Genomic DNA, 23906 nt, shown 5'->3' with positions numbered 1-23906 from the left:
GGCAGGTGAGTATGTGCAGGAGGTGAGTGAGCAACGATGCCGTTTTTCAGGGAGAAGATGTCTGGGCGTTGCCTTTTCTGAACTCTGCTGTCATCCCAGAGGCAGGGAAGGTCTTGCCTTGCTTGGGGTGGCCCCCGGCACATTGACAAAGCACCTTCCTGAGAACATCTGATTGTAGACTGGGCATTAGGTAATACCAAGATGTTATTGATAATTTAATTCGGTATGTTAATTGCATGGGACTCACGTAGGAAAGGGGTCTATAAATTTTTAGACACGCATACTGCTATTTGTAGGGGTGGCATGAAATGACAACTGAAATTGTTTTAAAATATTTCAACAAAGGAAAAGAAAAAGGAGCTAGACGAAGCAAATATGGAAACAATCTTCCTAACTGTTTAATCTGCATGAGAGCTAGACGGATGTTCTCTGTTTTACTCACATTGCTTTTGTGCTATTTGAAAACTTTCATAACAAAAACTTCTTGACATGGCTTTAGTCCCACGTGACCTGACCTGAGGGGTGTGTGTGTGTGTGTACACTTCCAGAAAAGGTGGAGGGATAGCATAGAAAGGCAGGCGGTGGAGAGGGGTGGGTAGCAGGTGAGGAAGGGGTCCAGGATGCCGCCTGTGCCCAGCCCATCCTGGTATGTCACGCCACACAGGAGGAAATGCTGCTTCTAGTAGCTTCTCACTATTACCGCTTCTTACCTCACCCCTTTCTTCAATGCCTAGACTAAGAACGGGGCTCATGCAATTAAGAAAAAGTTCTGAAGGAACCCCAAGTCGAGGGCTTCCTGAGCTCTCTGGGTCCCGAACACACACACCAACCTCGTGGATGTGCTGGCAAAAGGCAGGCACCGTCGTGAGCTGGCTGATGAGGTTGAGGTACGCCGCGCCCAGCGCGTAGAGGGCACAGCGGTTGTACACAGGCAGGTTCTCTTCATTGACCTGGGCCAAGTCCTGTGGCAACACAGAGGGGCCTTTGACAAACTATGCCGGGGTCCCACGCTCCATCCAACCTCTCCCCAGCCCTCTTCGGAGATGGCTCACTGCTCTAGACTAACCCTTTTTCAGCACTCGCCTCAGAACTTCCTGGAAGACTGAAGTCATCCTTATTAAAGCTGAAGTGAATGGCCCCTAGAACAATCCGTGAGCTGGAGGCTCATAAGAACTCGAGTAGAGAGGCGATGACCTCAATCCCACTCTTCGCAGTTCCAGCTTTAGTGGCTCTGACTGTTCAACCCCTGGTCATTACGGCCAAGGATGCTGTTTGCTTCACTATAGACCGTGATGAGTCTCGGAGGACTGCACTGGCTTCATAGGTTGGGTTCACGTGTTGAACTGGGAGTTACCAGGGGACTGGGATACAGAGGGACCTCAAAGTCCGCAATCACAGCATCTGGGCTGGTCTTGTGGATTTAGCACGGCCAAGCAGGTGGCCTAAGACGCTTCATCACCGATTTCCAGGTTCGTGACAATAACCTTACTTCAGGACCCCGGAGACCCTCATCTTTGAGGTCTGAGGGGGGAACCCCAATGTCTAGCATCCTTGGGAGTCCACTTCTACCCGGGTGGACCTTAAAAGTCTAAAGCCCTATGTGTGTCACTCTGGCTGCCTGAGAGTCACAACAGAGGTTGGTTAAATCTACGGGCCCCGGGCTCGGGGACAGAACTGGCAGTATGTATTTTTAATAAGTGTTTAAGGCGATTCTGAAGCACAGCCAGGCTTGGGAACCGGATGATTTGTCTTGGGGTGACTCTGGGCTTATGAGTACCCTCGTGGCAGTCCTTGGAGTCCCATTCGGACTCTTTGAGAGACTTAAAATACCAGGGGTTAAGGAGTGTTTTTGAATGACCCAGCTCCCTGGGTTTCTTTCAGCCTGAGTATGGGCCAAAGCCATGAAGTAAGCATTCTTTGGTGGTTCCCCTTACAGGACCATGGTCTGTGGTCTTCACCGAGGAATGGCCAACCGAGGACGCAAAATTCCTGGGCTCCAAAATTCCTGGGCTCCTGGGCTGAGCAGCTGTTGCTGCTCAGCCTTCTCACTGGTGCGTGGCCAAAACGGTCTTCCTCTCCCCCATCCCAAACCCTATGTCCTGCCCGCCCCAGGCCCCACCTGAACAGCCAGCACCAGGCGGATGAGGTCCACCACCACTTCCTCGTTGGCCAGCTCGATGCTGGTCAGCGCCAGCAGGCTGTACAGCGCCTCGTAGTGCTTCTGGATGTTCGTTTCCTCCTTGCAGCTCAGGTAGATGTGTCTGTAGAGCTGCTGGGAGTGCTGGAGGGGGGGACGAGGGCGGGGACAGGTGGGGCGAGGAGGATAGAAAGAGCCATCCCACGGGGGTGGGACAGCTGTGTGTACCCCCCCCCCGCCCCCCACCCCCCGCTCAGGGGGAGGATGCCTTTAAAACAGACCCCTGTGGAAGCGAGCAGTGAGGGAGTGTGTGTTCAGGGAAGCCTGGGGCCAGTCCGGCCAGCAACAAAAGCTGTTGCCTGAATCCAGGCTCAGGAGCCGAGCAGTCACCGGCCCTGGTCCTCACTCTGGCCTGGGTGATGAATGTGACCCTGGGGGCTTGACGCCCCCAGAGGGGTCGGCTTCTCCTCCAGACTAAACACAGTCAAAGAGGGAGGAGGCAGGCTCAGGGGCAGTGGTCAGTAGTGACTTGGGGACTGGAAGGTCAGAGTTCAGAAGGCTTGGCCCGCCCGGGGTTCGCTGTATTTCGAGGTCACATCTGCTCACCTTTTTCATGAAGACGGTGTCCTGTCGGGAGCACTTGTCCACTTTCAGTTTCAGGACAGAGATGTCACTGAGGGTACTGGAATGGGACACGAGGGGCCACCTCAGCCCTTGTGTGAGGCCAGTCAGAGCTCACGTGGTGTCCCTGGGCTTCGTCCCAATGTCATTAGTTGTATCGAAGCCTCCAGGTGCCCCTCGAGCCCTGGTTCCTAGCCCATTCTCTTTCTCCCAGGCTCTCTAGTTCCTGTCCCTCTTTCTTAAACATTGTTCTAGATTATTCTCTTCCTCCCCACCGGAAAACTCCCTTTACTACCCGCTCTTTATCTCGTAAATCTCCAGCCCACTCCTCGTCTCCCCCAGGTCCAGTGCCCTTTCAATCGCTCTCCCCTCGCAGGACCCCCGGATCAATGTCCCTGATCAGTTCTCTGCGGAGAGAATCTGAATTGTCCTCCCGCCTGCATGTGTGGCTCTATCGGGGGTCTTCTCCCATCACACGTTAACAGGAGGGGGGGTCCCCAAGTTCACCTGATGGAAGAGAACTTGTGGCGGTTGCCATGACGATCAATGAAGCTGATGAGAATCTCCAGAACGAAGAGACGGATCTCGGCGTCCTCCATGAGGGCGGTGGAGAGAAGGCGGTCCAGGAAGTTGCTGGGCAGGGCCGACATCATGTTGTTGCACTGGAAACCTGTGGACACCTGCGAGGGAGCCCCGGACGGCCGTGCTTAGGGACGCTGCCGTCTTCCGCGCATTGAGGAGGCAGGGGCGCAGCAAGCAGAGGTTGGGTCTGAGCATCCACCCTCTCTTGGGATCTCCCAGTCCAGCTCCCCCGGGTCCAGATTCCTCAGTGGAGACCCACCCTGAGCCCTGGGTGCCTCAGGCAACTTTTCTGAACACGCCAACATCTGCCTAGACAACCTCCTTAACTCTGCTCAGTAGACATGTGGGTAGATGGGGACAGTGTTTAGGAATACAACGTGGTTAAAAAAGCAAGCAAGGATGAGCACTCAGAGGGGTGCGGGAGTCGGGGAACCTCTGAACTCATGTTCCAATCTGTCAGGGCAAAACTGATGAGCACTCACTGTGAACAAAACGCTTCACTAGAAGTGTGGACAGTGACAAAGAAATGGAGAGACAGTGGAAGAACTTACAGCTGGGCTGAGGATCAGAGCCCCACACACGGCAACCAGCTAAGACCACACGCGGCATTCGGTTACATCTCTTCTAGCGTGGCCGCGAAGGGGGGTCTTCTGATTAAAGTCAGTTGGCATAGACGCCGCACACATGATGCCAAAGCAATTAAAAGCAGCAAGAGACATTTACTGTCAAGTCCACATTGCAAAACAATGAATGCCTTCGATGATTCAGCTAGCCCTGGACGATCTAGCTAAGCCTGGTGCCATCAACAGTAAACACCGATGTTTACTGAAGGGGAAGGAATTTGAGTGTGCCCCAAACTGTCACCTTAATAAGATGCCAGGTACAAATTAATGAGGGTAAACTCAGCACAGAAATGGCAGGCATACATAGATCGAGGAGGTAACCAGATGCGGGCAGTGTCAGCACAAAAAGCATTTATAAAAATAGAGTGACGTGAAAGGCGTGAGTTGGGGAGAGGGCGGGGAAGGCATGCGTGGGAGTGAGGGGGCAGACCGGCATGGCGAGAACAGAGACGAGCTGAGGGGATGCGACGGGGGAGTCTGGGGGGGAGAAGGGGTTGGGGACCTTCCGACCTCAGTCTGAGAAGTACGGGCATACCTCGTATTATTGCACTTGGCAAATATTGCTTTTTTAACAAATTAAAGATAAGACCTTCCATTAGCAAAAAGATTATGACTCACTGAAGGCTCAGACGATGGTTAACATTTTTTTTTTTTTAGCAATAACGTATTTTTTTAATTAAGATATGTGCATTAGTTTGTAGACATAATGCTATTGCGCGCTTAACAGACTACAGTGCAGTGTACACATAACTTTTACAGGCACTGGGAAACCAAAACATTTGTGTGACTCGTGTTATTGTGATATTCACTTTACGGGGGCAGTCTGGAACTGAACCCGCAGTATCTCTGAGGTCTGCCTGGATGGAATCTGGATGGACAGCAACTGGAAATTGAGACTTACTCTTTAACAAGAAGCAATATGTGGGGAATAGCATCTCTAGAAAATTCTTTTTGTGGCTGTATTTATGATAGATGAAGAGAGGTGGAAATAAGAGTGACCAGGAGAATAATCCAGTTCGAGGTCCAGAGTTTAGGCCAGGGCTATGCATAAGAATACCTGGGGAGCTGGCTAACAATTATAGATTCCAGACCCCACTCAGAATGACAGTTTAGATTCTCTAGGGCAGGGGTCCCCGACCCTCGGGCCGCAGACTGGTACTGGTCCGTGGCCTGTCAGGAACCAGGGCACGCAGCAGGAGTTGAGCGACAGGCGAGCAAGCAAAGCTTCCTCTGTATTTGCAGCCGCTCCCCAGCGCTAGCATCACTGCCTCAGCTCCACCTTGGATCATCAGGCATTAGATTCTCATAGGTGCACCGGTCCCTGGTGCCGAAAAGGTTGGGGACTTCTATTCTAGGGAATCTCTATATTTTAACAAGTTGGTCATGGGAATGGGATTCGAGAACAATGAATCTAGACTTCAGTGATGGCTGCAAAGATGTAAAGAAAAGGAATGTAAAACAGCGACAAAGAGAAAGACAGTGGCTGGGAGACTGAGGTGAGCAGGAGCGCCAAGAGAGAAACAGTGGGGAAGGACCTGGGAGGTCCCTGCAGGGGAAAGAGGTCAGGAACCACTGTTAGAGTGGCAAGGCTACTAGGAGCTGGTTAGGAACCTTTGTGAAAATTAGAAACTGGCACCCCGCCTGCTCTGAATGACCCAGCTCTGTGGGTGCCCAGCCTGGCTACTGAGTGGAACACAGGCTATATCTCAGTCCCCTACTCACCCCTTTCGCGGAGCATATTTGTGCAGTGTGCAACCTGCACAACTGTAGGTTGTAAACATCCCTTGGTCTTGGAAGGAGCTGCCTCCTGCAGAGGCAGAGCAGGAATGGCGCTCACCTGAAGGGGCTCACCTGAAGGAGGGATTTCAGCAGCATAATCTGGGTCAGCCGGTTCCTATTCTCCCTGTAGCAGAAACATACAAACTCACCGGTGGTCTGGGCAGAGATCCCACACTGCCTGCATAGTTCTCCCTCGTAATTGGATTCTCCACGAGTCTTATGTTGTTGGGTTATCCAGGACAGTGACTTCCAGGGCCAGGGAGCAGACGAGGGAATTATTGGCTCCCGCCAACTTGGGAGTTAGTTATTGGGGAGGGGGGGGAGGCTGAGGAATGACTGTAGGAGCCAAGTGCCTCTCTAAAGGCTTCTGAGGGGGTTGAGAGTAGAACAAGAGAGGTGAGGGCAGACCTGGGGAAGTCAAGGTGGAGACGGGAGAGAGCTGGAATCACGGGGAGGGGCAGCTGGGGGCACCCGGGCTGGGAAGGGGGCGGCGGGAGGAAGGCGTGGCGGACTCACCCTGTCCTCCCTGTCTCCATGGGGTGATGCAGGGAAGGCAGTGGGACCTTGCTCATGATGAAGAGGATGACCTCGGAGCGCTGATAAGTGGGCAACGTGCTGGCAAAGGAGCCTGTGGGGAAAGGATGGCGGCAAAGGTTGGCCCAGGCGAGGCCACCAGCCGCTAGGGTCCTTCAGCCCAGCCTTTCAACCGAGCAAACTGCTGCGGGAGTGTGGGCTGCTTCTCTGGAGGGAAAATTAAGACCCAGAGGGAGAGGGCTCGTCCAGGCTCCAGTTCCTCCCCTGGTCATTCCCGAGCCGGTGGCTAAGGTCTCTGGGATGGAGAACGCTGTGCCCTGGGACCAGGGTGGCAGCCTCTGGTGCCCGTCTAGGCTCTGGCACCAGCCGCTCTGCTGGGAGTCCTTGGGTAAGTCACACCTCTGTGGACCTCAGTGCCCTCATCTGGGAACTGGGGATCATTCCTGCCCCGCCGGCTTCTCAAAGCTGGGGGCCGCCGGGGCTGGGGGGGAGCTCCAATGGCACTAGGACAGGAGAGCTCTGCAAGTGGGGAGCCCTTAGGTGCTGGCGGGGGCCTTAGCGTTCTCTACCGCGGCCACGTGCATACACGTTTTCTCCAGGCTTCCGCTCCTTCCTCTTTTCTGTTTCTCACTCCCACCTCCCCTTCAATGGCTCAAACGTGGAAACATCAAGCAGGCCTAGCGGAGCTCGGGGCACAGGAAGAGTTTGCCTGTCTCGGCCCTTGATCTTAAGTAGTCCAGGCTGGACCGATGACCACCTTGTGGGCCCATCCCGGGGCCACACCCACTCGGGGGCCACGCCCCAGGCCACACCCCTCCCGGGTCACGCCCCTGGCCACGCCCCTCCCCGGCCCAGCACCTATGGTCTTGATGACAGCCTCCTGGAACATGCGCTCTTCATGCTCCTTGATGATCTTGGTCCCCAGGCTGACCGCCCCGTCGTAGCTCCCGGTCAGCGCGTAGTCGATGCTGAGACGCAGCTGCCTCAGCAGAGTGTTGAACATCTCCAGCACCGTGGGCCCTGAGCGCAGCGCGGGGGGAGACCCTAAGTCCAGGGCTGGCGCCCCTCGTTCACCCTTCCCTGCCCTGCGTCGCCTGGGGAGCCTAGGCCCACTTTCAGCTGGGGGCTTCCTCTGCCCCCACCTTCCCCACGAGGAACACCTGTTCCGACGCCTCCCTACGGCGCCTTGCCGTTTTCTGGCAAGGGAAGGCGGCCTCCTGCCAAGAGCACGTCTTTGTCCTTGAGGGGTTGCCAGCCCCGCTCCTTTCAGGGCCCCCTTACCCACGGAGCCGGTGGCGGCGATGACCGCGGCTTCCGACAGGACTTCCACGATGCCCGCGCGCACCGTGGCCGCGCTGCGGCTGTTGGCGTCCAGGTGGCTCAGGAGCTGCTGGATAACCAGGTGGGAGTGCTGCGGCTGGGGGGAGGAAGACGTGCTGGGCCCCAAACCTCAGCCCCCACATGGCCTCCGAGCCAGGGCGGCCCTGGCTGGGCCCCCGAAGTCGCGGTGGTCCTCGAAGGCCGGGACGGACAAGAGCGAGATCCCCAAGGCCAGCGGGCACCGGAGGCGGCGCGACACCCCGGTTCCTCCCCCGAGTTCCTCCCCGCTTGGCCCAACAAGGAGCAAAGCCCAACCCCATGGAAGACCTGGGTTTCCATATTTTTCCTGTGCCCCTTTGCTTCAAAATGGGTCACGAATCAATTTTAAAGTATTGTTTTCCTTTCCGTTTTCCCCAGGTCCCAGGTCTTATTGGTAAGCGCCACTGAGAGGCCACGTGGTCTAGTCCAGTGCTGCTCCAAGCATGGCCCCTGGTCTGATGCCGAGGTAAGGTCTGCCCTGTGCCTGATGACACTGAGGCAAGTAGAGAAATATAGGAGTGTTTAGGAAGCAATTTGACAATGCCGTGGCAGCCAAGTGGGGCCTGTGGGCTTGTATTTTACATGAGTTTTTCATTTACTTTTTCTAGGAATTCTTTTAAATTTTATAAGGTAAATGGATCCGTGACATATTAGAAATAAAACTGAACTGGTCTTTTCCCACATCTAGGTTAAACAGCACTAGTTTAGACAACTAGGGGCTAAGAAGTCACGGAGGACAGCTGGCTTCCTCCAGAAGCACAGTGTCCTTGCTCCGAGGGGTGCCCTTGGCCAGGGGGACATGCTGGACTAGGGGAGCCGCCATACCTGAATTGAGTACATGATGATTTTAAAGCAACGGATGGCGAACACCTTCGGTTCCCAGAGAGAATGGTTATCCAGATGTCTGCGAGAGAGAAAATACGAGGGAAGGGCTATGAAATGCAAAGTGACATTAGGGAGGAGAGAGAAGCCTGGTGGCAGAGGAACACCTCCCAAGGGACACAGCCCTCCCACAGCTCCCAGGTGAGTGAGGAAGGGCTTGCAGGTGCAGGTGAGAGCAGCGAAGCCTGAGGGACCCCAGGTCAGTCCCAGCCCCAGGGCTGGAGGGAGGTCAAGGAACGGGGCTCTATACCTGTAAACTCAGAGGTAAACCAGGCACCTTCCTTCACCTTTGGGGGCCCTTCTACCAACTCCTCCCCCAAACTGCACTTGGCCACTGTGGTAGCTTCTGCGGTCATAATTCAGGGAAGACAGGCACAGAGGAGGGACAAACTTGACCACGGCACCACAACCATAATACCTCCTCCCCTTCTCTCTGAGTCAACAAGTAGACATAGGACCTGAAACTGTTTGCTTGGTGGTGGTGGTGGTGGGGGGGGGAGGGCAGGGACTCACATGAGAACAGGCTTGATGGCATTTTTGATGTTGCCAAAGGCAGCCCGGCCCAACAGTTCCCGAAGGCACCTCTCGGCCAGCTCTGCAGGATTCTCCTTTTCCTTCTCCGGAGCTTGGAGGGGCGAGGGGGACCGGCTGTGGGAACACACAGCCACGTGGGTGAAGGATGGAAGGCAAGGCCAGGAGTCGGGCTTCGTGCACGCCTGGGGCTCGGCGCTGCATCCCCGCAAACAGTGACAGTGGGACGGGCGGGAATTCGATGCAGGTCATGGGGGGATGTCTCAGCTGTCAGATATTAAACGGGCACAGAAGCCCAGAGTAGAGGAAGATTGTGTGAGAAGGGATAACATTTTTCCAGAAATCCTTAAGGTGAGGCCTAATGCGCCTCCGTGGGACGGGCAGTGACCCGAGCCCCGTGGGCCCCGGGAGGCGCAGACCACGAATGTCCCCGTCTCTCTAAAGCTTTGAAAGGAAAAGAGATGAGAGAAGAAAGGTGGGCAGAATAGCAGAAAACAAAAGAAAGTGGGAGAGAGAAGAGGGGAAAGGAAAAAGAGGGAGGAGACTAAAAAAAAAAGGCAGGGCGATTGGCTCAGGTGTGACTCAGTGGTAGACCCAGATCCATACAGAATAGGGAGGAGCCCTGAGACCACCACAGGCCAAGCTCGACAGTGAGATGCGGTTCCAGGAACAGCCACCAGAGGGCACACTCACTTTCCCTGCATGACTGACACGAGAGGAGCCCAGCCAGTCTCCACGACCAGCGACATGCACAGCCAAGGTGGGCAGCGACATGAACCTTTCCCTCCAGGCCATTTCACTGGATGCACCCCATGTCCGGGGGCCTCCAGATTAAAACCCAACATGTGCAATTTGTGTCGAGGGGCTGCTGGCTGGTCAAGCGGGCGTTTTAAGGGCCTGAAATGCCAGAAGGAAGTGAGGAGGAAGGAAGGTCAGGGAGGGAAAGTCCTCAGTAATTGGAACCACGAAAGGCATTTTAAAATCTCCTTGGCCTGCTGCTTCCACAGAGACAGCAGCAGCCGAGTCTTGGTTCTTTGTTGTGACCAGCGCACACTTACCCACGGGTACTGTCCTTCCTTCATGACTGTAGATCTTAAACGAGTACAGCAGGCTAGCGGAAGGCCAGATCCGAGGCTCCGAGGGAGCCAGCCCCGGACTAACTGCAGAACAGGCCACAAAAGCCAAGATCTCCGGCCCCGTGGTCAGCTTTTGCCAACCAGCCCGAGCCGTGTGGTTCCCAAGCAGCCGGGGAAGGCGGCCCGGGAGGATCGCTCGTGTCCACTGTCCAAACTCCGCCCCCGCCTGCTTACCTCTCTGCCTCCTCCACGTGCTGCAGGTTGAAAAGCAGGGATGGGACAATTTTGTCCATGTGCTGTGGGTCCCAGATATTGGCTTGCAGTTCATCATTCACCGTCTTCCTCACCACCCCCTGCAGACCTTTGATGCCTGACATTCGGATTCTGTAAAAGAAAAGGGTGAAATGGGGCCATGAAGTCCTCAAACCTGAGAAGTCCAGCTTCTGCGGCAAGGAGTTAGGGATCCATTCATCTATCACAACGCAGAGTGGAGCCCACCTTCTACTCTTCTTGACTTGGCCCCTGGCTAGCTGGCTTCTTGTGCTGGTAGACACGAGCCCAGGCAGCCATGTTTTCTGGCTCGTCTTAGAGACCCAGACTGCTCTTGCCTTGGTACCAGAAGCCTGCATCACTAGGGTGCCAGTTGCTTCAGGCTCCCCCTCTCTTGTACTCAGCGGGGTTTGCTCCAGCTTGAGCCCAAGATCTAAGAGCCCAGAGTGCTGCCAAGAGCTGTTGAGGCCAAATCCAGGGCCGTGAGTTACGTATTGAGGAGAGAGGACCTGGACGGAGAGGCACAGGGCTGCCAGGCTCTCTGGGCACAAAACGGTTCAGGCTGCGGCTAATTTGGATGAGAAACCAGAGAGGAAACTGAGTGACAGCACAGAGGGAACCCCTTTCGCACACCCCCAGTCCCCACTGCACTGACCCAGTCAGCACAGGGGGCCCCCTGTACTGGACATTTATTCGGTCTGTTATTTTTCATCAGGCTTTTTTTTTGATTACAAAGTAATACATGCTAATTATAGAAAAGTATAGAGAAAATTTACCCTGCTGTTGCCACTCAAAGATAGCCATTTTTGGCATTTTGGTGTCTTTCCTTTCTTCCGCACATAATATGTAACAGAATTAAGAACCTGTTGCATCTGTAATATGTATTTTTCCCCATAACATTCTATCATAAGCATTTACCTATGTCATTAACTCTCCAGACCATGCATGAGGTAGTATCATAAAACATTTCTAAACTAGTCTCCTATTGGTCACTTACGTTGCTTCTAAATTTTTCGCTACTATAATAATGCTATGATGAACATCACCGTGTAAAATATTTTACCACAATTCAAATCATTGCCATGAGTGGACTCACTGAATCAAAGGTAAGAAATGAAAGGCTCCCAATGCGGCCACATTTTATTGCCACGTGACTCTCCCCAGCCCTGGCGTGCCAACTGCGGGAGAATGCCATCTCACTGTTCCTGCCTCGGCACGGGGGATCTCATTTTAGACATCTGTTCTAATTTTATGGCTCAAGAAAATTCCTAACATCTTGTAGCTATTTCAGTTTGCATCCTTTTGATGATTATTGGAGCTGAGCAAGTTTTTCTAAATATTTAGTTGCCATTTTCTGCTTCAATTTTAAATGCAGTTACCAGGGTGCTACCCTGGGCCTTCCCAGGTGACTGTAATGGGCTGATGGGAGAGGCCTAACAGCACCAAGCCACCCTGGCCCAGGCTCAGTCAGAGCTGCTGACGCTGGGCAAGGGTTCCCTGGGGAACCACTCAGCGGCTCTGACCCTGACCCTGACTGGTCGAGGCCTCGAGCCAGAGGCTATCCAGACGCGAGAATGAAGCAACTGGGATACTGTTCTACCAACTATTCTGGGCTCTAGGTTAAAAGAATCTCCCTAAAGCACAATAGAAATATATGCTAAACCTGCTGGACTCCGGCCTCACCCGAGAGCCTGGCTGGCAAGCAAGCAGGCTCGGGGAGCGGAAACCTTTATTCCCATGGCTTCCTCATGCGTGAACGCGAGTGAGGTTTTCTTCTTGCCTTCAGTCTCTCCAGAATCCCTTACATGTATGTACACATTTCATTCCATGACACCTGGAGCCTACCCATGTGCCAGGGACCTGGGACGTCTCTGAACCCCAGGGGACCGCATGCACGCACGCACCTACTTATGGGGCCTGAAGGGTAGTTCTTGGAAAGGGGCTCTGGACTCTCCGGGCAGGGAGTGAGCAATGAGGGGAGATCTCAGGGAAAGGGGGTGGGGGCGGGGAGGTTATGGAAAGAGAGACACCGAGAGGAGGGGAGCAGGCCGACGCCGGGAACCCCTCCCCCCGCCCCCCAGGCCTGCCTTTCCCGAACGGCGAGTGCCGGGCGGTGGGTGCTCATGGCACTGCCCGGTTGCCCGGAAACCTCAGCAACCCTTCCGCCAGTGTTCAGTCCGCCCCAGACGCTGTCAGACCGCAGTGCGGACCACGTCTGCCTCGCGCCCCTCCACCACGCAGTGTGGACGGCGTGTGCGTGTGTGATTGCGTGCATGAATGCACGAGTGTGTGTGATTGTGTGTATGACTGTGTGTACGTGGTAGACAGAGGTGTAGAGTGCCACGAGGAGCGTGACCTCTGCACCCCCATCGTGAAAGCTTGGCCCTGCTTTGGCTGGTTACAACCCTGCACTTCCCCCAACGCCTCCTCCTGGACGTGCCCCGACGGCTCCAGCCCCCTCTGCCTCTTCATGGTGTGAGATGGCTGGTGCAGGAGCCAAAACTGGGGATGGGACAAGGGGCCCCTTCCTCAGTGGCCTCCGCTGGCCTCACCACTTGCACTGCGATAGCACAGCCCAGGGAGCCCATGATCGGGGACCTGCTCCGGAAGCTTTGGGGACAGGCAAATGGCGGGGCCGGAGGGATTCACTTCCCGTTCCTCCAACCAACCCTGACTGCCAGTGTTGGGAGCCCAGCACTGCCCACCTGCCCACCTAAGTTCTGCCAGGTGCTCTTTCCTCCCCAGCAATGTCAAACCAAGGGCAAACGCCAATGGGACCAGACACGCAGTCTGGGCTGGGGCCTCTCTAAGACCCATCGATGCTTCTGCCGTTAGCTCCGCAGGCCCCCTCGCCTCCCCCTACTCACTTCGTCTTGATTTCCAAGTCGTCGTGGCTGGAGTGGCACATTTCGCTGAAGCGGGACACAAAGAAGTCATAGCTCCGATGATAGGAGGGGGTGTCCTCCTCGATGTTGGCAAACTTCACAAACTACCCGGGAGCAGAGAGAGAAATGCACGTGAGAGGGGGCCCGCCGTGCCCCCCACCTTCGGGCCCCGGGCCCCCTGCCGTAGTAAAGCCGTGGGACATACACATCCCAGGAGCCAAGCATCCCAGGATCCGGCTCTGGCCCGCCGCCCAGAGCAAAAGCCAGCATCAAACCACATAGCACCACCCTGGAATGCATTCTGGAAAACAAGGACAAATCCGAAATTTGATTTAAAGATGTAATTACTTTTTACTGTTAAAAATAGGAGTAAATTTTTAAGTTTGCCATTTCATTCCAGTAAGCCTCGCTCGGCATGCTCAGCTGCGAGATCCCTTTCGCCATTGTCATGCCGCACATTTGCAACTGCAAACAGACGTAATTTCAACTGAGTCCCACAGAGAAGCAAGAATCACAGACTAGGTGGAGTTAAATTACTAAAAAAAATAAATATAATTCTCATAGGTTATTTCGTTTGTTGTTATAAATTCAGTACTGCCAACAACTCTAAAAAGATCAGACTTAAGATATATTCTCCACTACTCTGTCTCGTATTATTTAATTTTTACAAACATTTGTTCAAAAAGGATATATGATTGGGATGTTTCTAGTACCAATTCCAGTGTGTGTGTGTGGTTTCCACAGCACTAGCAAACAATGCTGCAAACACCAGCTAGGTATCTTAGAATTCAACTCCATTTTGATACTATTGACCCAGAGATAGCGTCAGATCCCATAAGTCAAGGGTTTAGCTTCCCGAGGCGGCACCCTCCCCACCTTCAGACTCCAATCACAAGTTCAGGTTGCCACCTGTGCTTCTTACGGACCAGCTACAGGTGGCAGGTTCCCACGACCTCCTTCTTGAGTTCAATGAACGTGCTAAAGAGGATGAAGAAGTGGCCAGGGCTGACCTGAGCTCGCAGAACTCAGAGAAACACCTTGCTGACTAGATAAGCAGTTTATTATAAAAGGATATAATTCAGGAACAGCCAGATGGGGGAGATGCGGAGGGCAAGGTGTGTGGGAAGGGGCTTGGAACCTCCACGGCCTCTTCAGGCACACCGAGCTCCTGCCTCCCCCTGCTCACCAACCCAGATGCTCTCCGAAGCTCTCCTTTTGGGTTTTCGTGCAGGCTTCACTATATAGGCATGACTGATTACATCACTGGCTATTGGTGATTGAACTCAATCTCCAGCCCCTCTCCCCTCCCTGGAGGTTATGGGTGGATGGGGTGGGGTGGGGGTTGGGGTTTGGGGGTGGGACTGAAAGTTGCAACCCTTTACTTACACGTCGGCTTTCCTGGCTATTATCATTCCCATTTTGCAGAGAGACTGAGACCCTCACACACATTAAGTAACTTGCCGGAGCCCTGCAGGGTGACTCTGCGGCAGGAGCTCAGCCCTGCACACCTGGTGGTTTATCCCTGCTCCCTGCTTCCTCTAGCACCTCATGCCAAGTGTTCCAGGAGAGTTGTTTGGCTGGTCAGAGGTGCTGGATCCTGTCAGGGAAGGGCAGGCAGAGGATGAAGAAGTGACCAGGGCTGACCTGAGCTCGGTCTTAATAAGGGGGCTGGAGGAGTGAGGCTGCTGGTTTCCAAACACTACAGTATGACAGAGTCAGGGGGGCTTGGCAGCCACGTAGATCCCAGGCCCAGTGTGCTGTGTCGGTCTTGGATGAGGCCCAGGGACTTCCTTTCAGTAAGGTCCCAGAAAACTACAGTGGGTGGTCCGAGGCTCGCGTGTGAGAGACGCTGCAGGCTCACTGACCGGCAACGTGGCCCCTTCTCTTCCTCTCTGGCCCCCTCTCCCCACCCTGTCGCGTCTCTGACTCCCAGTCTCTGTGGAATGTGCCATTAGGTCGCCCTTCCCTTTCAACTTTGACTTTCCTCTTCCTCCAAGTGCCATGGAGCCAAGAGCAGGACTGCTGGCCAGTCAGGTGCCCCAACCCGAGCACGTTCGTGCCCAGCATCTGTTCCGATTGGCTGTTATCTGTGTCGTACACGCTGCTAAATATTTCTACTATGACCCCCGGCTGTAAGGTTCGAATCGAAATTACAATCAATGTTTTAAAATGGGAAATTCAGTGACAGGCACCGAGGTACGACAGGGTAGAAAACATGCCTGGGGTCCCTTTTCTAAGGCTGTGGGTGGCCTTTTCCTAGGCTGGGCCAGCCACGGCTGCTGCCCTCCCTGCAAAACACTCTCCTTCTTTTCTTCTGTGACCCTCTGTGTCCCCGGATTTTTACTCTTCTGTACTCTTCTCAAAACTTAACTTTGAGTCTTCTTCTCAAATTTCGATTCCGACATAATGGTTCTATTTAAGCAGACTATGCCTCGGCTTTATCTGTGGGACCTACAGTCAGACACCCATCTCCCCACTCTGCACCTTGTCATCTTCGTGACGGTGGACAAGTCATGTCACTTCCGAGCCACCGTTTCCTCATTTGTTGGGTGAGGACACTCGGACCGATGCCACTGGGTAGTCGCCAGGGTTAAATGAGGGGACGCGAGCAGCGTGACCGGCACGATGCCCACCACTGAGAAATGCTTGGGAAATGGCGCGGTGGCGAGTAGAGTGGCAGTGGTCATTTATGGTCTGCTCCATCAGCCCCAGGCCTGGGCTCGGTGCAGTGTGATCCGTGTCCTTTCCTGCCACCAACGTGGGCCCAGACAGGCATTCACAGACGAGGAGCCCGGATGGGCAGTATGGGCTGCGACGGCAACACATCTCGAGTTCGGAGGGAAGGAAATGAGTTATAGCCACCGCCTCAGCAGACTGGCACCCGAAGGTGGGGGTGGGGACAGGCAGAGAGCAGGGCAGTTGAAAGGTGAGGCCCAAGTCCCCAAACACCATTCAGTCACTCGGTGCAGTAGGGTCGGACGGAACCCAGCACCAAGGGACGAGGAAGAGGGCTGGCTGGGAGCTCCAGCAGCTGTCACGGCACGACCGGGAAGGAATGGTGCCAGGCTTGTTATCGTCTCTTTAAAATGCACACATCACCTCCTATGCACGTGAAAAAAGTCGAGAAAACCAAGAAAAGCTCCCTGAGCTCCTACAGTACCAGAAACTGTGTGAATTCCAGACTTCTTAGTAAGGTCCTTATTTCTAAGAGGCTTAACCTTTTCTTAGGTCCTGCAGGATTCAGCGACACACAGTCACCGAACAAGTGTTCAGGGGGCGAAGTACAAATACATTCGAGGCACCAGTTAACACACAGCGCTCCGTTCCTCACACGTGGGTGACTCTCCTCACAGCGCTTCCCACCCGCCTGATCGGAAAGACAAATTTCGAATACGGTTGCAGTCAAGCTTGCTTGCTCTGTTGTAACTCACACCTTGTTTTGTCGGAAGCCTTCGAAATATTCAAAAGGAATGAGTCCTTGAAGAAGCTATTTACGGACACAGGCATTTGTGTCGAGAGTTGCCATCCCAAGCCCCACGGCCTGTCTGTAATACCGGTGGACAGCAGCAGTACTGGAAACAGTTAACGCCTACATCCTAAGTACCAACAACATTAAACATTTCTATGGCCCTTGCAGCTTACACACAATATTCGTTTCCTGGGGTTGCTCCAATCTCTGCCTGCATCTTCACATCGCCTCCTGCTGTGTGCCAAACCCCCCTCTGCCTCTCTCTCTTATAAAACCCTTGTGATTGCATTGAGGGCCGACCTGGATAATCCGGGACACTCTCCCCGTCTCACGATCCTTAACTTGGTCACATTCGCAGACTCCTTGTTTCCATATAAAGTGACATTCACAGGTTCTAGGGATTGGCATGTGGACTTTCCTGCCTATCAGAGCATCCATTATCGGATGTAATTTTCGGCAAACCCGTGAGGTTACCAGGGCCTGTATTGTTCCCATTGCGAAGATGAGGAAATTGAGGCCCTGAAAGGTCAAGTGAATTATTTCAGGTCAACCAGTTTGTGATAGGTGGGCTGGGCCTCGCCCTTGGGAAATCTGATATGCTGGTGCTTTTTGCCCTCTACCAGTGATTTTTAAATTTTAATGTGCATCAGGACAGCTCGGGGAGCTTGTTGAAAATGCAGACTTCTTGAGCTACTCCAGGCCTCCTGAATGAGACTGGGGGCAGAGCCCAGGTACCTGTATTCTGAAGCCCCCCACCCCTCACCACCACCTCCTACCCTTAAGATTCTGGGGCAGGGAATCTACAGCCCATGTCCTTTGTCCCTTTACTGGCGAGCTGGACAGTAGCTATGGGAATGCTCTGCGTCCTCCGGGAGGGAGAAAACTTAAGCAGTATGTTGGGGAAAGTCAAGGACGCTCGTCCTTGGTAGTGGAGGCCAGTCAAGGCTGGATAGGTGGCCACTTCCTTTGAACTGGGGTGGCGTGGGGTTGAACCAAGGGTTGGATGAGTGACTGTGCCATGGCTCTATCTCTGGGGCCCAGGACCGGCTGGGAGGCTGTGGCCTTAGGGCTTCGCTGTTGACCGCTCACTCCACCCACTCCCCAGGATTCCCGCTCTGCTACGAAGTCTGGTGATGAGACGGCACTACTGCATACAGAGCGTGTGCGCCCCATTCATTACATCACGGGTGGCACCAGGACCAGCTAAAATAGGCATCTTTTGGTACCAGGATCTCTGGCTATCCTTAGGAAGCCCCGGTTTGATAGCTTTATAGGAAGAGCTTCTGTTCCCCAAGTCTGAAAGAATAACGGTGCAGACGTGCCGGCCCAGATGACCGCGGGAACACTGGCCTGCGGTGTCCCCGCGGGGGCGGCTCCTGAAGAGCCCACCCCAAGCTGCTCCTGAGTCTGCCAGGGGCCGACAGGAGGACCCCCAAATGGAAACTTTGGGTGATGGTCTGTCAGAGGGTGAAACCAGGGTGCTTCATGGGGACCGTGGTCCCCCCGCTGTGGAAGCGGGCCTGGGAAGTGTGCCAAAACCTGGCTGAGACGGGGTAGAGACGGGCTTTATAATGAGTAAGGCCTTCATCCTCCTTACAACAGGCAGTATGGTGTTATGATTACGAGAAGAGGTTTGGAGCCAAAACACATGTCGGAGTCCCAGCTCCTCCACTTATTAGGAGGCTGATCTGGAGCGAGTTACCCAAGTTCCCTGTGCCTCAGTCCCCCGACTGTAAAATGGGGCTAAGAAGAGCAGCTGTCTCGTAGACTCGGTGCGACCAGCCCATCACAGCTAACAGCTGCAGTCATTCCGTTGCCCCCAGTGCCTTCCCGGCTTGCTGTCAACACTCCACGAGTTTTCACTGGGCCCATTTACCTGTGCCAATGGTCACTAACTTTTTTACAAGCAGGAATGTCCTGTCTGCTTCACCCCTGCCATTGCTAATTCATGTCTTACAAATGGCTTTTATGAAAATGCTGCTTGCCTAACGCATGAGATTGTGAAATAATTAAATTGATATCTTTTTAAAAAGCATATTACAATGATGAGAAAGGTCTCCACAGCAACAAACTGAAGTTCTTGAACATGTGACACTTCAAAGGCCAAGGGCACGGCTAGGGCCGCCCTTTCAAGATCAAAGTTTCAGCTCTTTATACACTACAAAGGGTGCCAAGCTTGCTGGAGCAGACCGCCAGCCCTCCAGACAGGCAGGAAGGAACCGTGGTTGTGTGACAGCTGAGTTACTAAGGGCCTGGGTCAATAAAGAGAGAGCAAACTCCAAATATTGACATTGCAAAACCAGCTCTCCCCTGGTCTGGGAAAGGAAAGCTGAGCTGGTTGGCCTCACTTCAGCCTAGTCGAATCTCTGCGAGCAGAAGTTATTAGCATTTCCCTCTTTCATAGATGGCATTTCGAGCCACACAACTTCCTGCCATTGACAACAGAACCATAGTTTAAAATGCTGGGCAGGGAACCCCAGCTCACTCACGGGCTAGGACGGCAGGCCTTCTCACTGAGCTTACCTTCACAAGGAGAAACTGGAAGTGCTTCTTTGCATCACTAAGATGCATACTAGCTGGAAAGCAGATGTCACAAGCCACATGGCTTTGAATTTAACACCCCCTGACCGGTTCTCCCACTGGCTGTGGTTTATAGAGATTCCTGGGAGCGGTTTTCACTAAAGCCGGAGAAACAGTCCCACTGTGACATGACCCTATAGTGCAGACCCCCTGACTGCCAGCCAAGGAAGAACCATTCCCAAGGCGCAGGACATCATCTCCTGTCTAACCCCACTGTGCCTTTCCTCCTTCAAGATTCTTTGCATCACTGCTGTGGTTTTCAGACCTCCTAGGAAAGCCCAGTCCCTGATGCCAGAGGAAGTGATCCCTCTGGCCCCAAGGAGCCCCAGGTGCTGGTCCCCAGGACGGAACTAGGGAAGCACCGGCCTCCTCTGCTCTAAGACTCCTTCATTTGCTGGTCCTGACCCCTTGACCCGAACTGTCTCACTGGCCTCACAATTATGACCTGACCTGCCTTCATGAATACCACAATTATGACCTGCCTTCATGAATACCAACCCCAGCCCCCTGGTCTCCAGCAGTGCTGATTTCTGCAGCAGTGTTGGAGATGGGAGCATTCTTAGTCTGCAGATGACAGTTTAAGCCACGAGAGTTGATGAAATTGTCCAGGGGGAGAATATGGAGTGAGAAGGTAGAACGCTGGCCTTGGAGACCACAGACTTTTCAGGGGGCAAACGGAAGAAGAGAATCATTGAACAAAATTATATTATTTCCTATGGTTGCTGTAATAAATTACCACAATTTAGTGACATAAAACAATGCAAAGTTATCACCTTACAGTTCCAGAGATCGGAAGTCCAAAATGAGTCTGCAGGGCTGCGTTCCTTCTGGAAGTTTCAGAGAAGCATCCGTTTTCTGGGCTTTTCTAGCTTCCGGAAGCCACCTCCATTCTGTGGCTCATGGTCCCCTCTCTCCATCCTCAAACCAGCAGAGTAGCATCTTCAAATCTCTCTCTCTCTGCTTCCATTATCATGTCACCTCTGTCTGTCTCTGCTTCTCCCACTTCCCTTTTACCAAGATCCTTATGATGACATCAGGCCCACCTGGATAATCTTCCCATCTCAGGGTCCTTAACTTGATCATATCTGCATAGTCCCTTCTGTCATACAAAGTAACATCCATAGGTTGCAGGGATTAGAATGTGAATACCTTGGGGGACCATTACTCAGCCAACCCCAGAAAGTAAGGGTGAGCCAGGAGGGAAGAACCGGAGTGACAGGGCCGGGAAGTCAAGGGAGTATGAAGAAGGTGCAATCAAGAGGAGAAATGCCACCAAAAATAAAAACATCAGCTGAACGATGAGTAGGGATGGATTACATATGGTTTCACGGATTGCTAACTGCGAGGACAAATATGTGTTTTCACAATGGAGAGAGCTGGCTGTTTCTACCCTAACTTAGGGTCACACTTAGCGTCCATAAAAGTGCAGTACCCAGCACCCCCCATGAAGCAATATGGCCGAAAGTTTTTAACTACATCCAATCAGACTGTTGGAGTTAATTCCAGCTTGCAGGAAGTACAGGAGACTAGAGAGCAAAATGAATGACGCCACAAAGCACCTGACCTGGTCTCTTCAAAAGGTCAATGTCATGAAAAACAAGAGGGGCGGGAGGGGGTTGGGACTGGTTAAGGGGTACGAGAGACACAGGAAACAAAGTAAATGGGAATCTTTTGGAGAGGAAGAAGGTGCACAGGGGAAGTTGAGGAAACCCCACCTGCAGCGGAGGGAACCGCTATTATCTCAGTGGCAGAAGAAGGCAAGGCCACCTCTGAGACTGAAAACACATTTGGGAAAGGATTTGAGGAGAAAACAGAAGGTTTGTAGTGACCACTGAGAGGGTAAGAGAGGGGGCTGTGGCCAAAGAATAAAGCTGCCTTGAAAGGCCAAATAAAATTGTAAGGCATGTATTTGTAGAGGTCTCAACCCAGAGTCGTGTGCTTTTCTGAGGTGGTTCTCTGAGCTGGGGCCTTTGCGGGGAGAAGGCAAGAGCATGGCTGTGGCAGGGCCGGCAGGCTAATGAGGGTGAACAAGGAGTATGATTGTTCCCAGTGGGTCCAGGAGGCAGGCCAAGAAAGGCAGCCTCAGTGGGAGCTGAACCTGGGAGAGAAAGGAAGGCATCCAGGGAGGGGAGATCTTGAAGAGTACAGGGGGAGTGAGGGACCAGAGGGAAAGACAGAGCCTTGGGCATTTTCATCACCCATAAAGGAAACCCTGGACTCCCTATTAATAGTTCACTTTCCATTTCTCTGTCCCCCAGGTCCTGGAAAACACTAGTCTTTTTGTCTCTGTGGATTTACCTAGGCACGTACACGGAACCGCGAAACATGTGACCTTCTGGCTGTCGAGAACAGAGCTGCTATGAACATTTGTGTACAAGTATTTGTTTGAGTATCTGTTTTCAGTTCTTTTGGGTATATACCTAGGAAGCATTGCTCAGTCACATGGTAACTCTGTATGTTTAGCTTTTAGAGGAACCACTGAACTATTTTCCAGGGCCTGCACCATTTTACATTTCCACCAGCAATGCACGAGGGTTCCAATTTCTACGCAGCCTCACTAACACTTGTCATCGTATAGTTTTTTTTCACAGCCACCCTGGTTAATATAAAGAAGAACCTCATTGTGGTTTTGATTTGCATTGCCTTAGTGATCTGCGATGTTGAGCATCTCTTCAAGCGCTTATCAGCCATTTGTCTATCTTCTTTGGAAAAACGTCTATTCGAGTCCTTTGTCTATTTCTTAATTGGGGTGTCTTTTGTTGTTGAGCTGTAAGAGTTTTTCATATACTCTGGTTACATGATTTGTAAACATTTTCTCCCATTCTGTGGGTTGTCTTTTCACTTTCTTGATAGTGTCCTCTTGGCGCATAAAAGTTCTTAATTTCGACGAAGTCCAACTTACCTATTTTGTTGTTGTTTGTGTTTTCGATACGGTATCTAAGAAACCATCATCAAGTTCAAGATCATAAAGATATAACCCTATAGTTTCTTCTAAGACTTCTATAGCTTTAGCTCTTACATTTAGATCTTTGATCTATTTTGAATTATTTTTTTGTCTATGTTGTGAGGAAGGGTTGAAAGTACAAACTTTAAACCAATGACCTTTCATAATTTTTACTATTCAGACTAGGCTAACGCATGAGATTATTTATGGGAAAAACCTTCGCATTCTCAGATTTAACATTTACAGTTTATCATCAATGAATGACCTCAAAAGGCTGGGACACATGGTCCTTGCACCATCCCTGAGATATACATTTAGACCCACTGAGAAATGAGGCAGGTGTGCAGAAGCAGATCCCTGAACGAGCAGGTGAGCTTAGCTGACCCTGGTTCCCCATCTTCTCCTGGCTTTCATGGGCCCTCATCATCATCCCAAATGCAAGATTCTCATTAAGGGCTTGAAAGTGTCACTTAAATTTAGAATTATACTTTATCGCATGTAAATGTGCGGGAATGGTATTAGCAAATTTGGGTTTTGTGACAAGTGTCAAGAAAAAAAAAACGCTGAGATGTCCTAAGTTAAATTAAAGCAGGCCAGAGGGTAGGAAGAAGAGACAAAGAGTTAACCAGTTAGAGGGGCCATGGGCAGAAACCAATGAAAAACGGCTCTCGTTCCTGAATGGACGCTGAAACTGTGAATCGACTTCCCGGTGGCTATTTCAGCTCCTACCTGAGCAACGAGCTGACCACCAGACTCCACCACATCCTGCTTATGCATGAACTTCCAGACTGATGTCCACAACCAATCCAGGAGCATCGAGTACCTCTTCCTTATGCACCTGTCCCAGAACTTCCTCCACTCCACCTCTCCTGCCCCTCTTATCTACAGCCAATGTAAATTCTTTCAGAACATACATCTTTCTTCCCCAGACTCATTGTACAAGAGTCCCCTCAGCCCAGGATGGCAGATGTGTTTTCCTCCCCATCTAGCCATGCTGCCGGTGGTGTAGACTGCATGCCCCGGCTCCTCGCCCTTTTTCTGGTTAGCATACGGATCAGTAAACCAATTCTTTCAGAAAAGTTTTCGTCCTTGAAGGCTTTTCGTTTAACACAGGTCTCACTACAGCCTTATTCTTGGGGTGATAAAGCACAGGTTGAATGAATTGGGAAGAAAGGAAAGAGAGATGGAAGGAAGGGAGGGAGGGAGGGAGGGAGGAAGGAAGGAAGGAAGGAAGGAAGGAAGGAAGGAAGGAAGGAAGGAAGGAGCCTGCAGTGGGTGAGTGGCCCTCAAATCTGCTGCTAGTGTCACACAGGAAACTAAAACATAGATGCCAGGCATCCCAACGGAGACGCTGATCAGCAGGTGTGGCTGAGACCTGGCAATCTGTAGGCTTCCAAGGCTCTCCAGGGGTTTCTGTCATTGGCCGGGTTCGGGACCTCAAAGCAGGAAAGCAGTTTCTGAAGAGATGCTCTGCAGAAGGGTGAGACTTGTTCTGAGCTGATTCAAGCAGCAAAACCAGGTCTGAGGGAAAAACTACAAGGAGGTAGAGCTTGCTCGGGACAAAGATTTTCCTCAATTTTTCAGCCGGAAGGCCATGGGCCACCTTGTGACAGTGGGCCAGACCGCAGGAGGGC

The 23906-nt window shown here is 52.5% G+C and overlaps 1 protein-coding gene across 4 annotated transcripts in view; it reads right to left on the bottom strand.

The window, feature by feature from the left end:
• EFR3B (EFR3 homolog B) overlaps nucleotides 1-23906 on the bottom strand; it is a 75001-nt gene that overhangs the window by 11693 nt on the left and 39402 nt on the right. For 2 of the 4 annotated variants that reach the window (XM_016121756.2, XM_036224405.1), the window contains exons 5-16: nucleotides 13262-13383; nucleotides 10359-10508; nucleotides 9031-9165; nucleotides 8461-8539; nucleotides 7558-7693; nucleotides 7135-7296; nucleotides 6259-6370; nucleotides 5815-5866; nucleotides 3266-3438; nucleotides 2744-2819; nucleotides 2120-2281; nucleotides 831-962 (exon numbers count right to left, since the gene is read on the bottom strand). In XM_016121756.2, the coding sequence (XP_015977242.1) occupies nucleotides 831-962; nucleotides 2120-2281; nucleotides 2744-2819; nucleotides 3266-3438; nucleotides 5815-5866; nucleotides 6259-6370; nucleotides 7135-7296; nucleotides 7558-7693; nucleotides 8461-8539; nucleotides 9031-9165; nucleotides 10359-10508; nucleotides 13262-13383 (1491 nt within the window). The remainder of the gene's footprint in view (nucleotides 1-830; nucleotides 963-2119; nucleotides 2282-2743; nucleotides 2820-3265; nucleotides 3439-5814; nucleotides 5867-6258; nucleotides 6371-7134; nucleotides 7297-7557; nucleotides 7694-8460; nucleotides 8540-9030; nucleotides 9166-10358; nucleotides 10509-13261; nucleotides 13384-23906) is intronic. The other 2 variants (XM_036224403.1, XM_036224404.1) reach the window with 2 other exon arrangements.

The sequence above is a fragment of the Rousettus aegyptiacus genome, unplaced genomic scaffold, assembly GCF_014176215.1.
Source record: "Rousettus aegyptiacus isolate mRouAeg1 unplaced genomic scaffold, mRouAeg1.p scaffold_m13_p_7, whole genome shotgun sequence".
Classification (NCBI taxonomy): Eukaryota; Metazoa; Chordata; class Mammalia; order Chiroptera; family Pteropodidae; genus Rousettus; species Rousettus aegyptiacus.
This window is presented reverse-complemented; position numbering and strand designations above follow the sequence as displayed.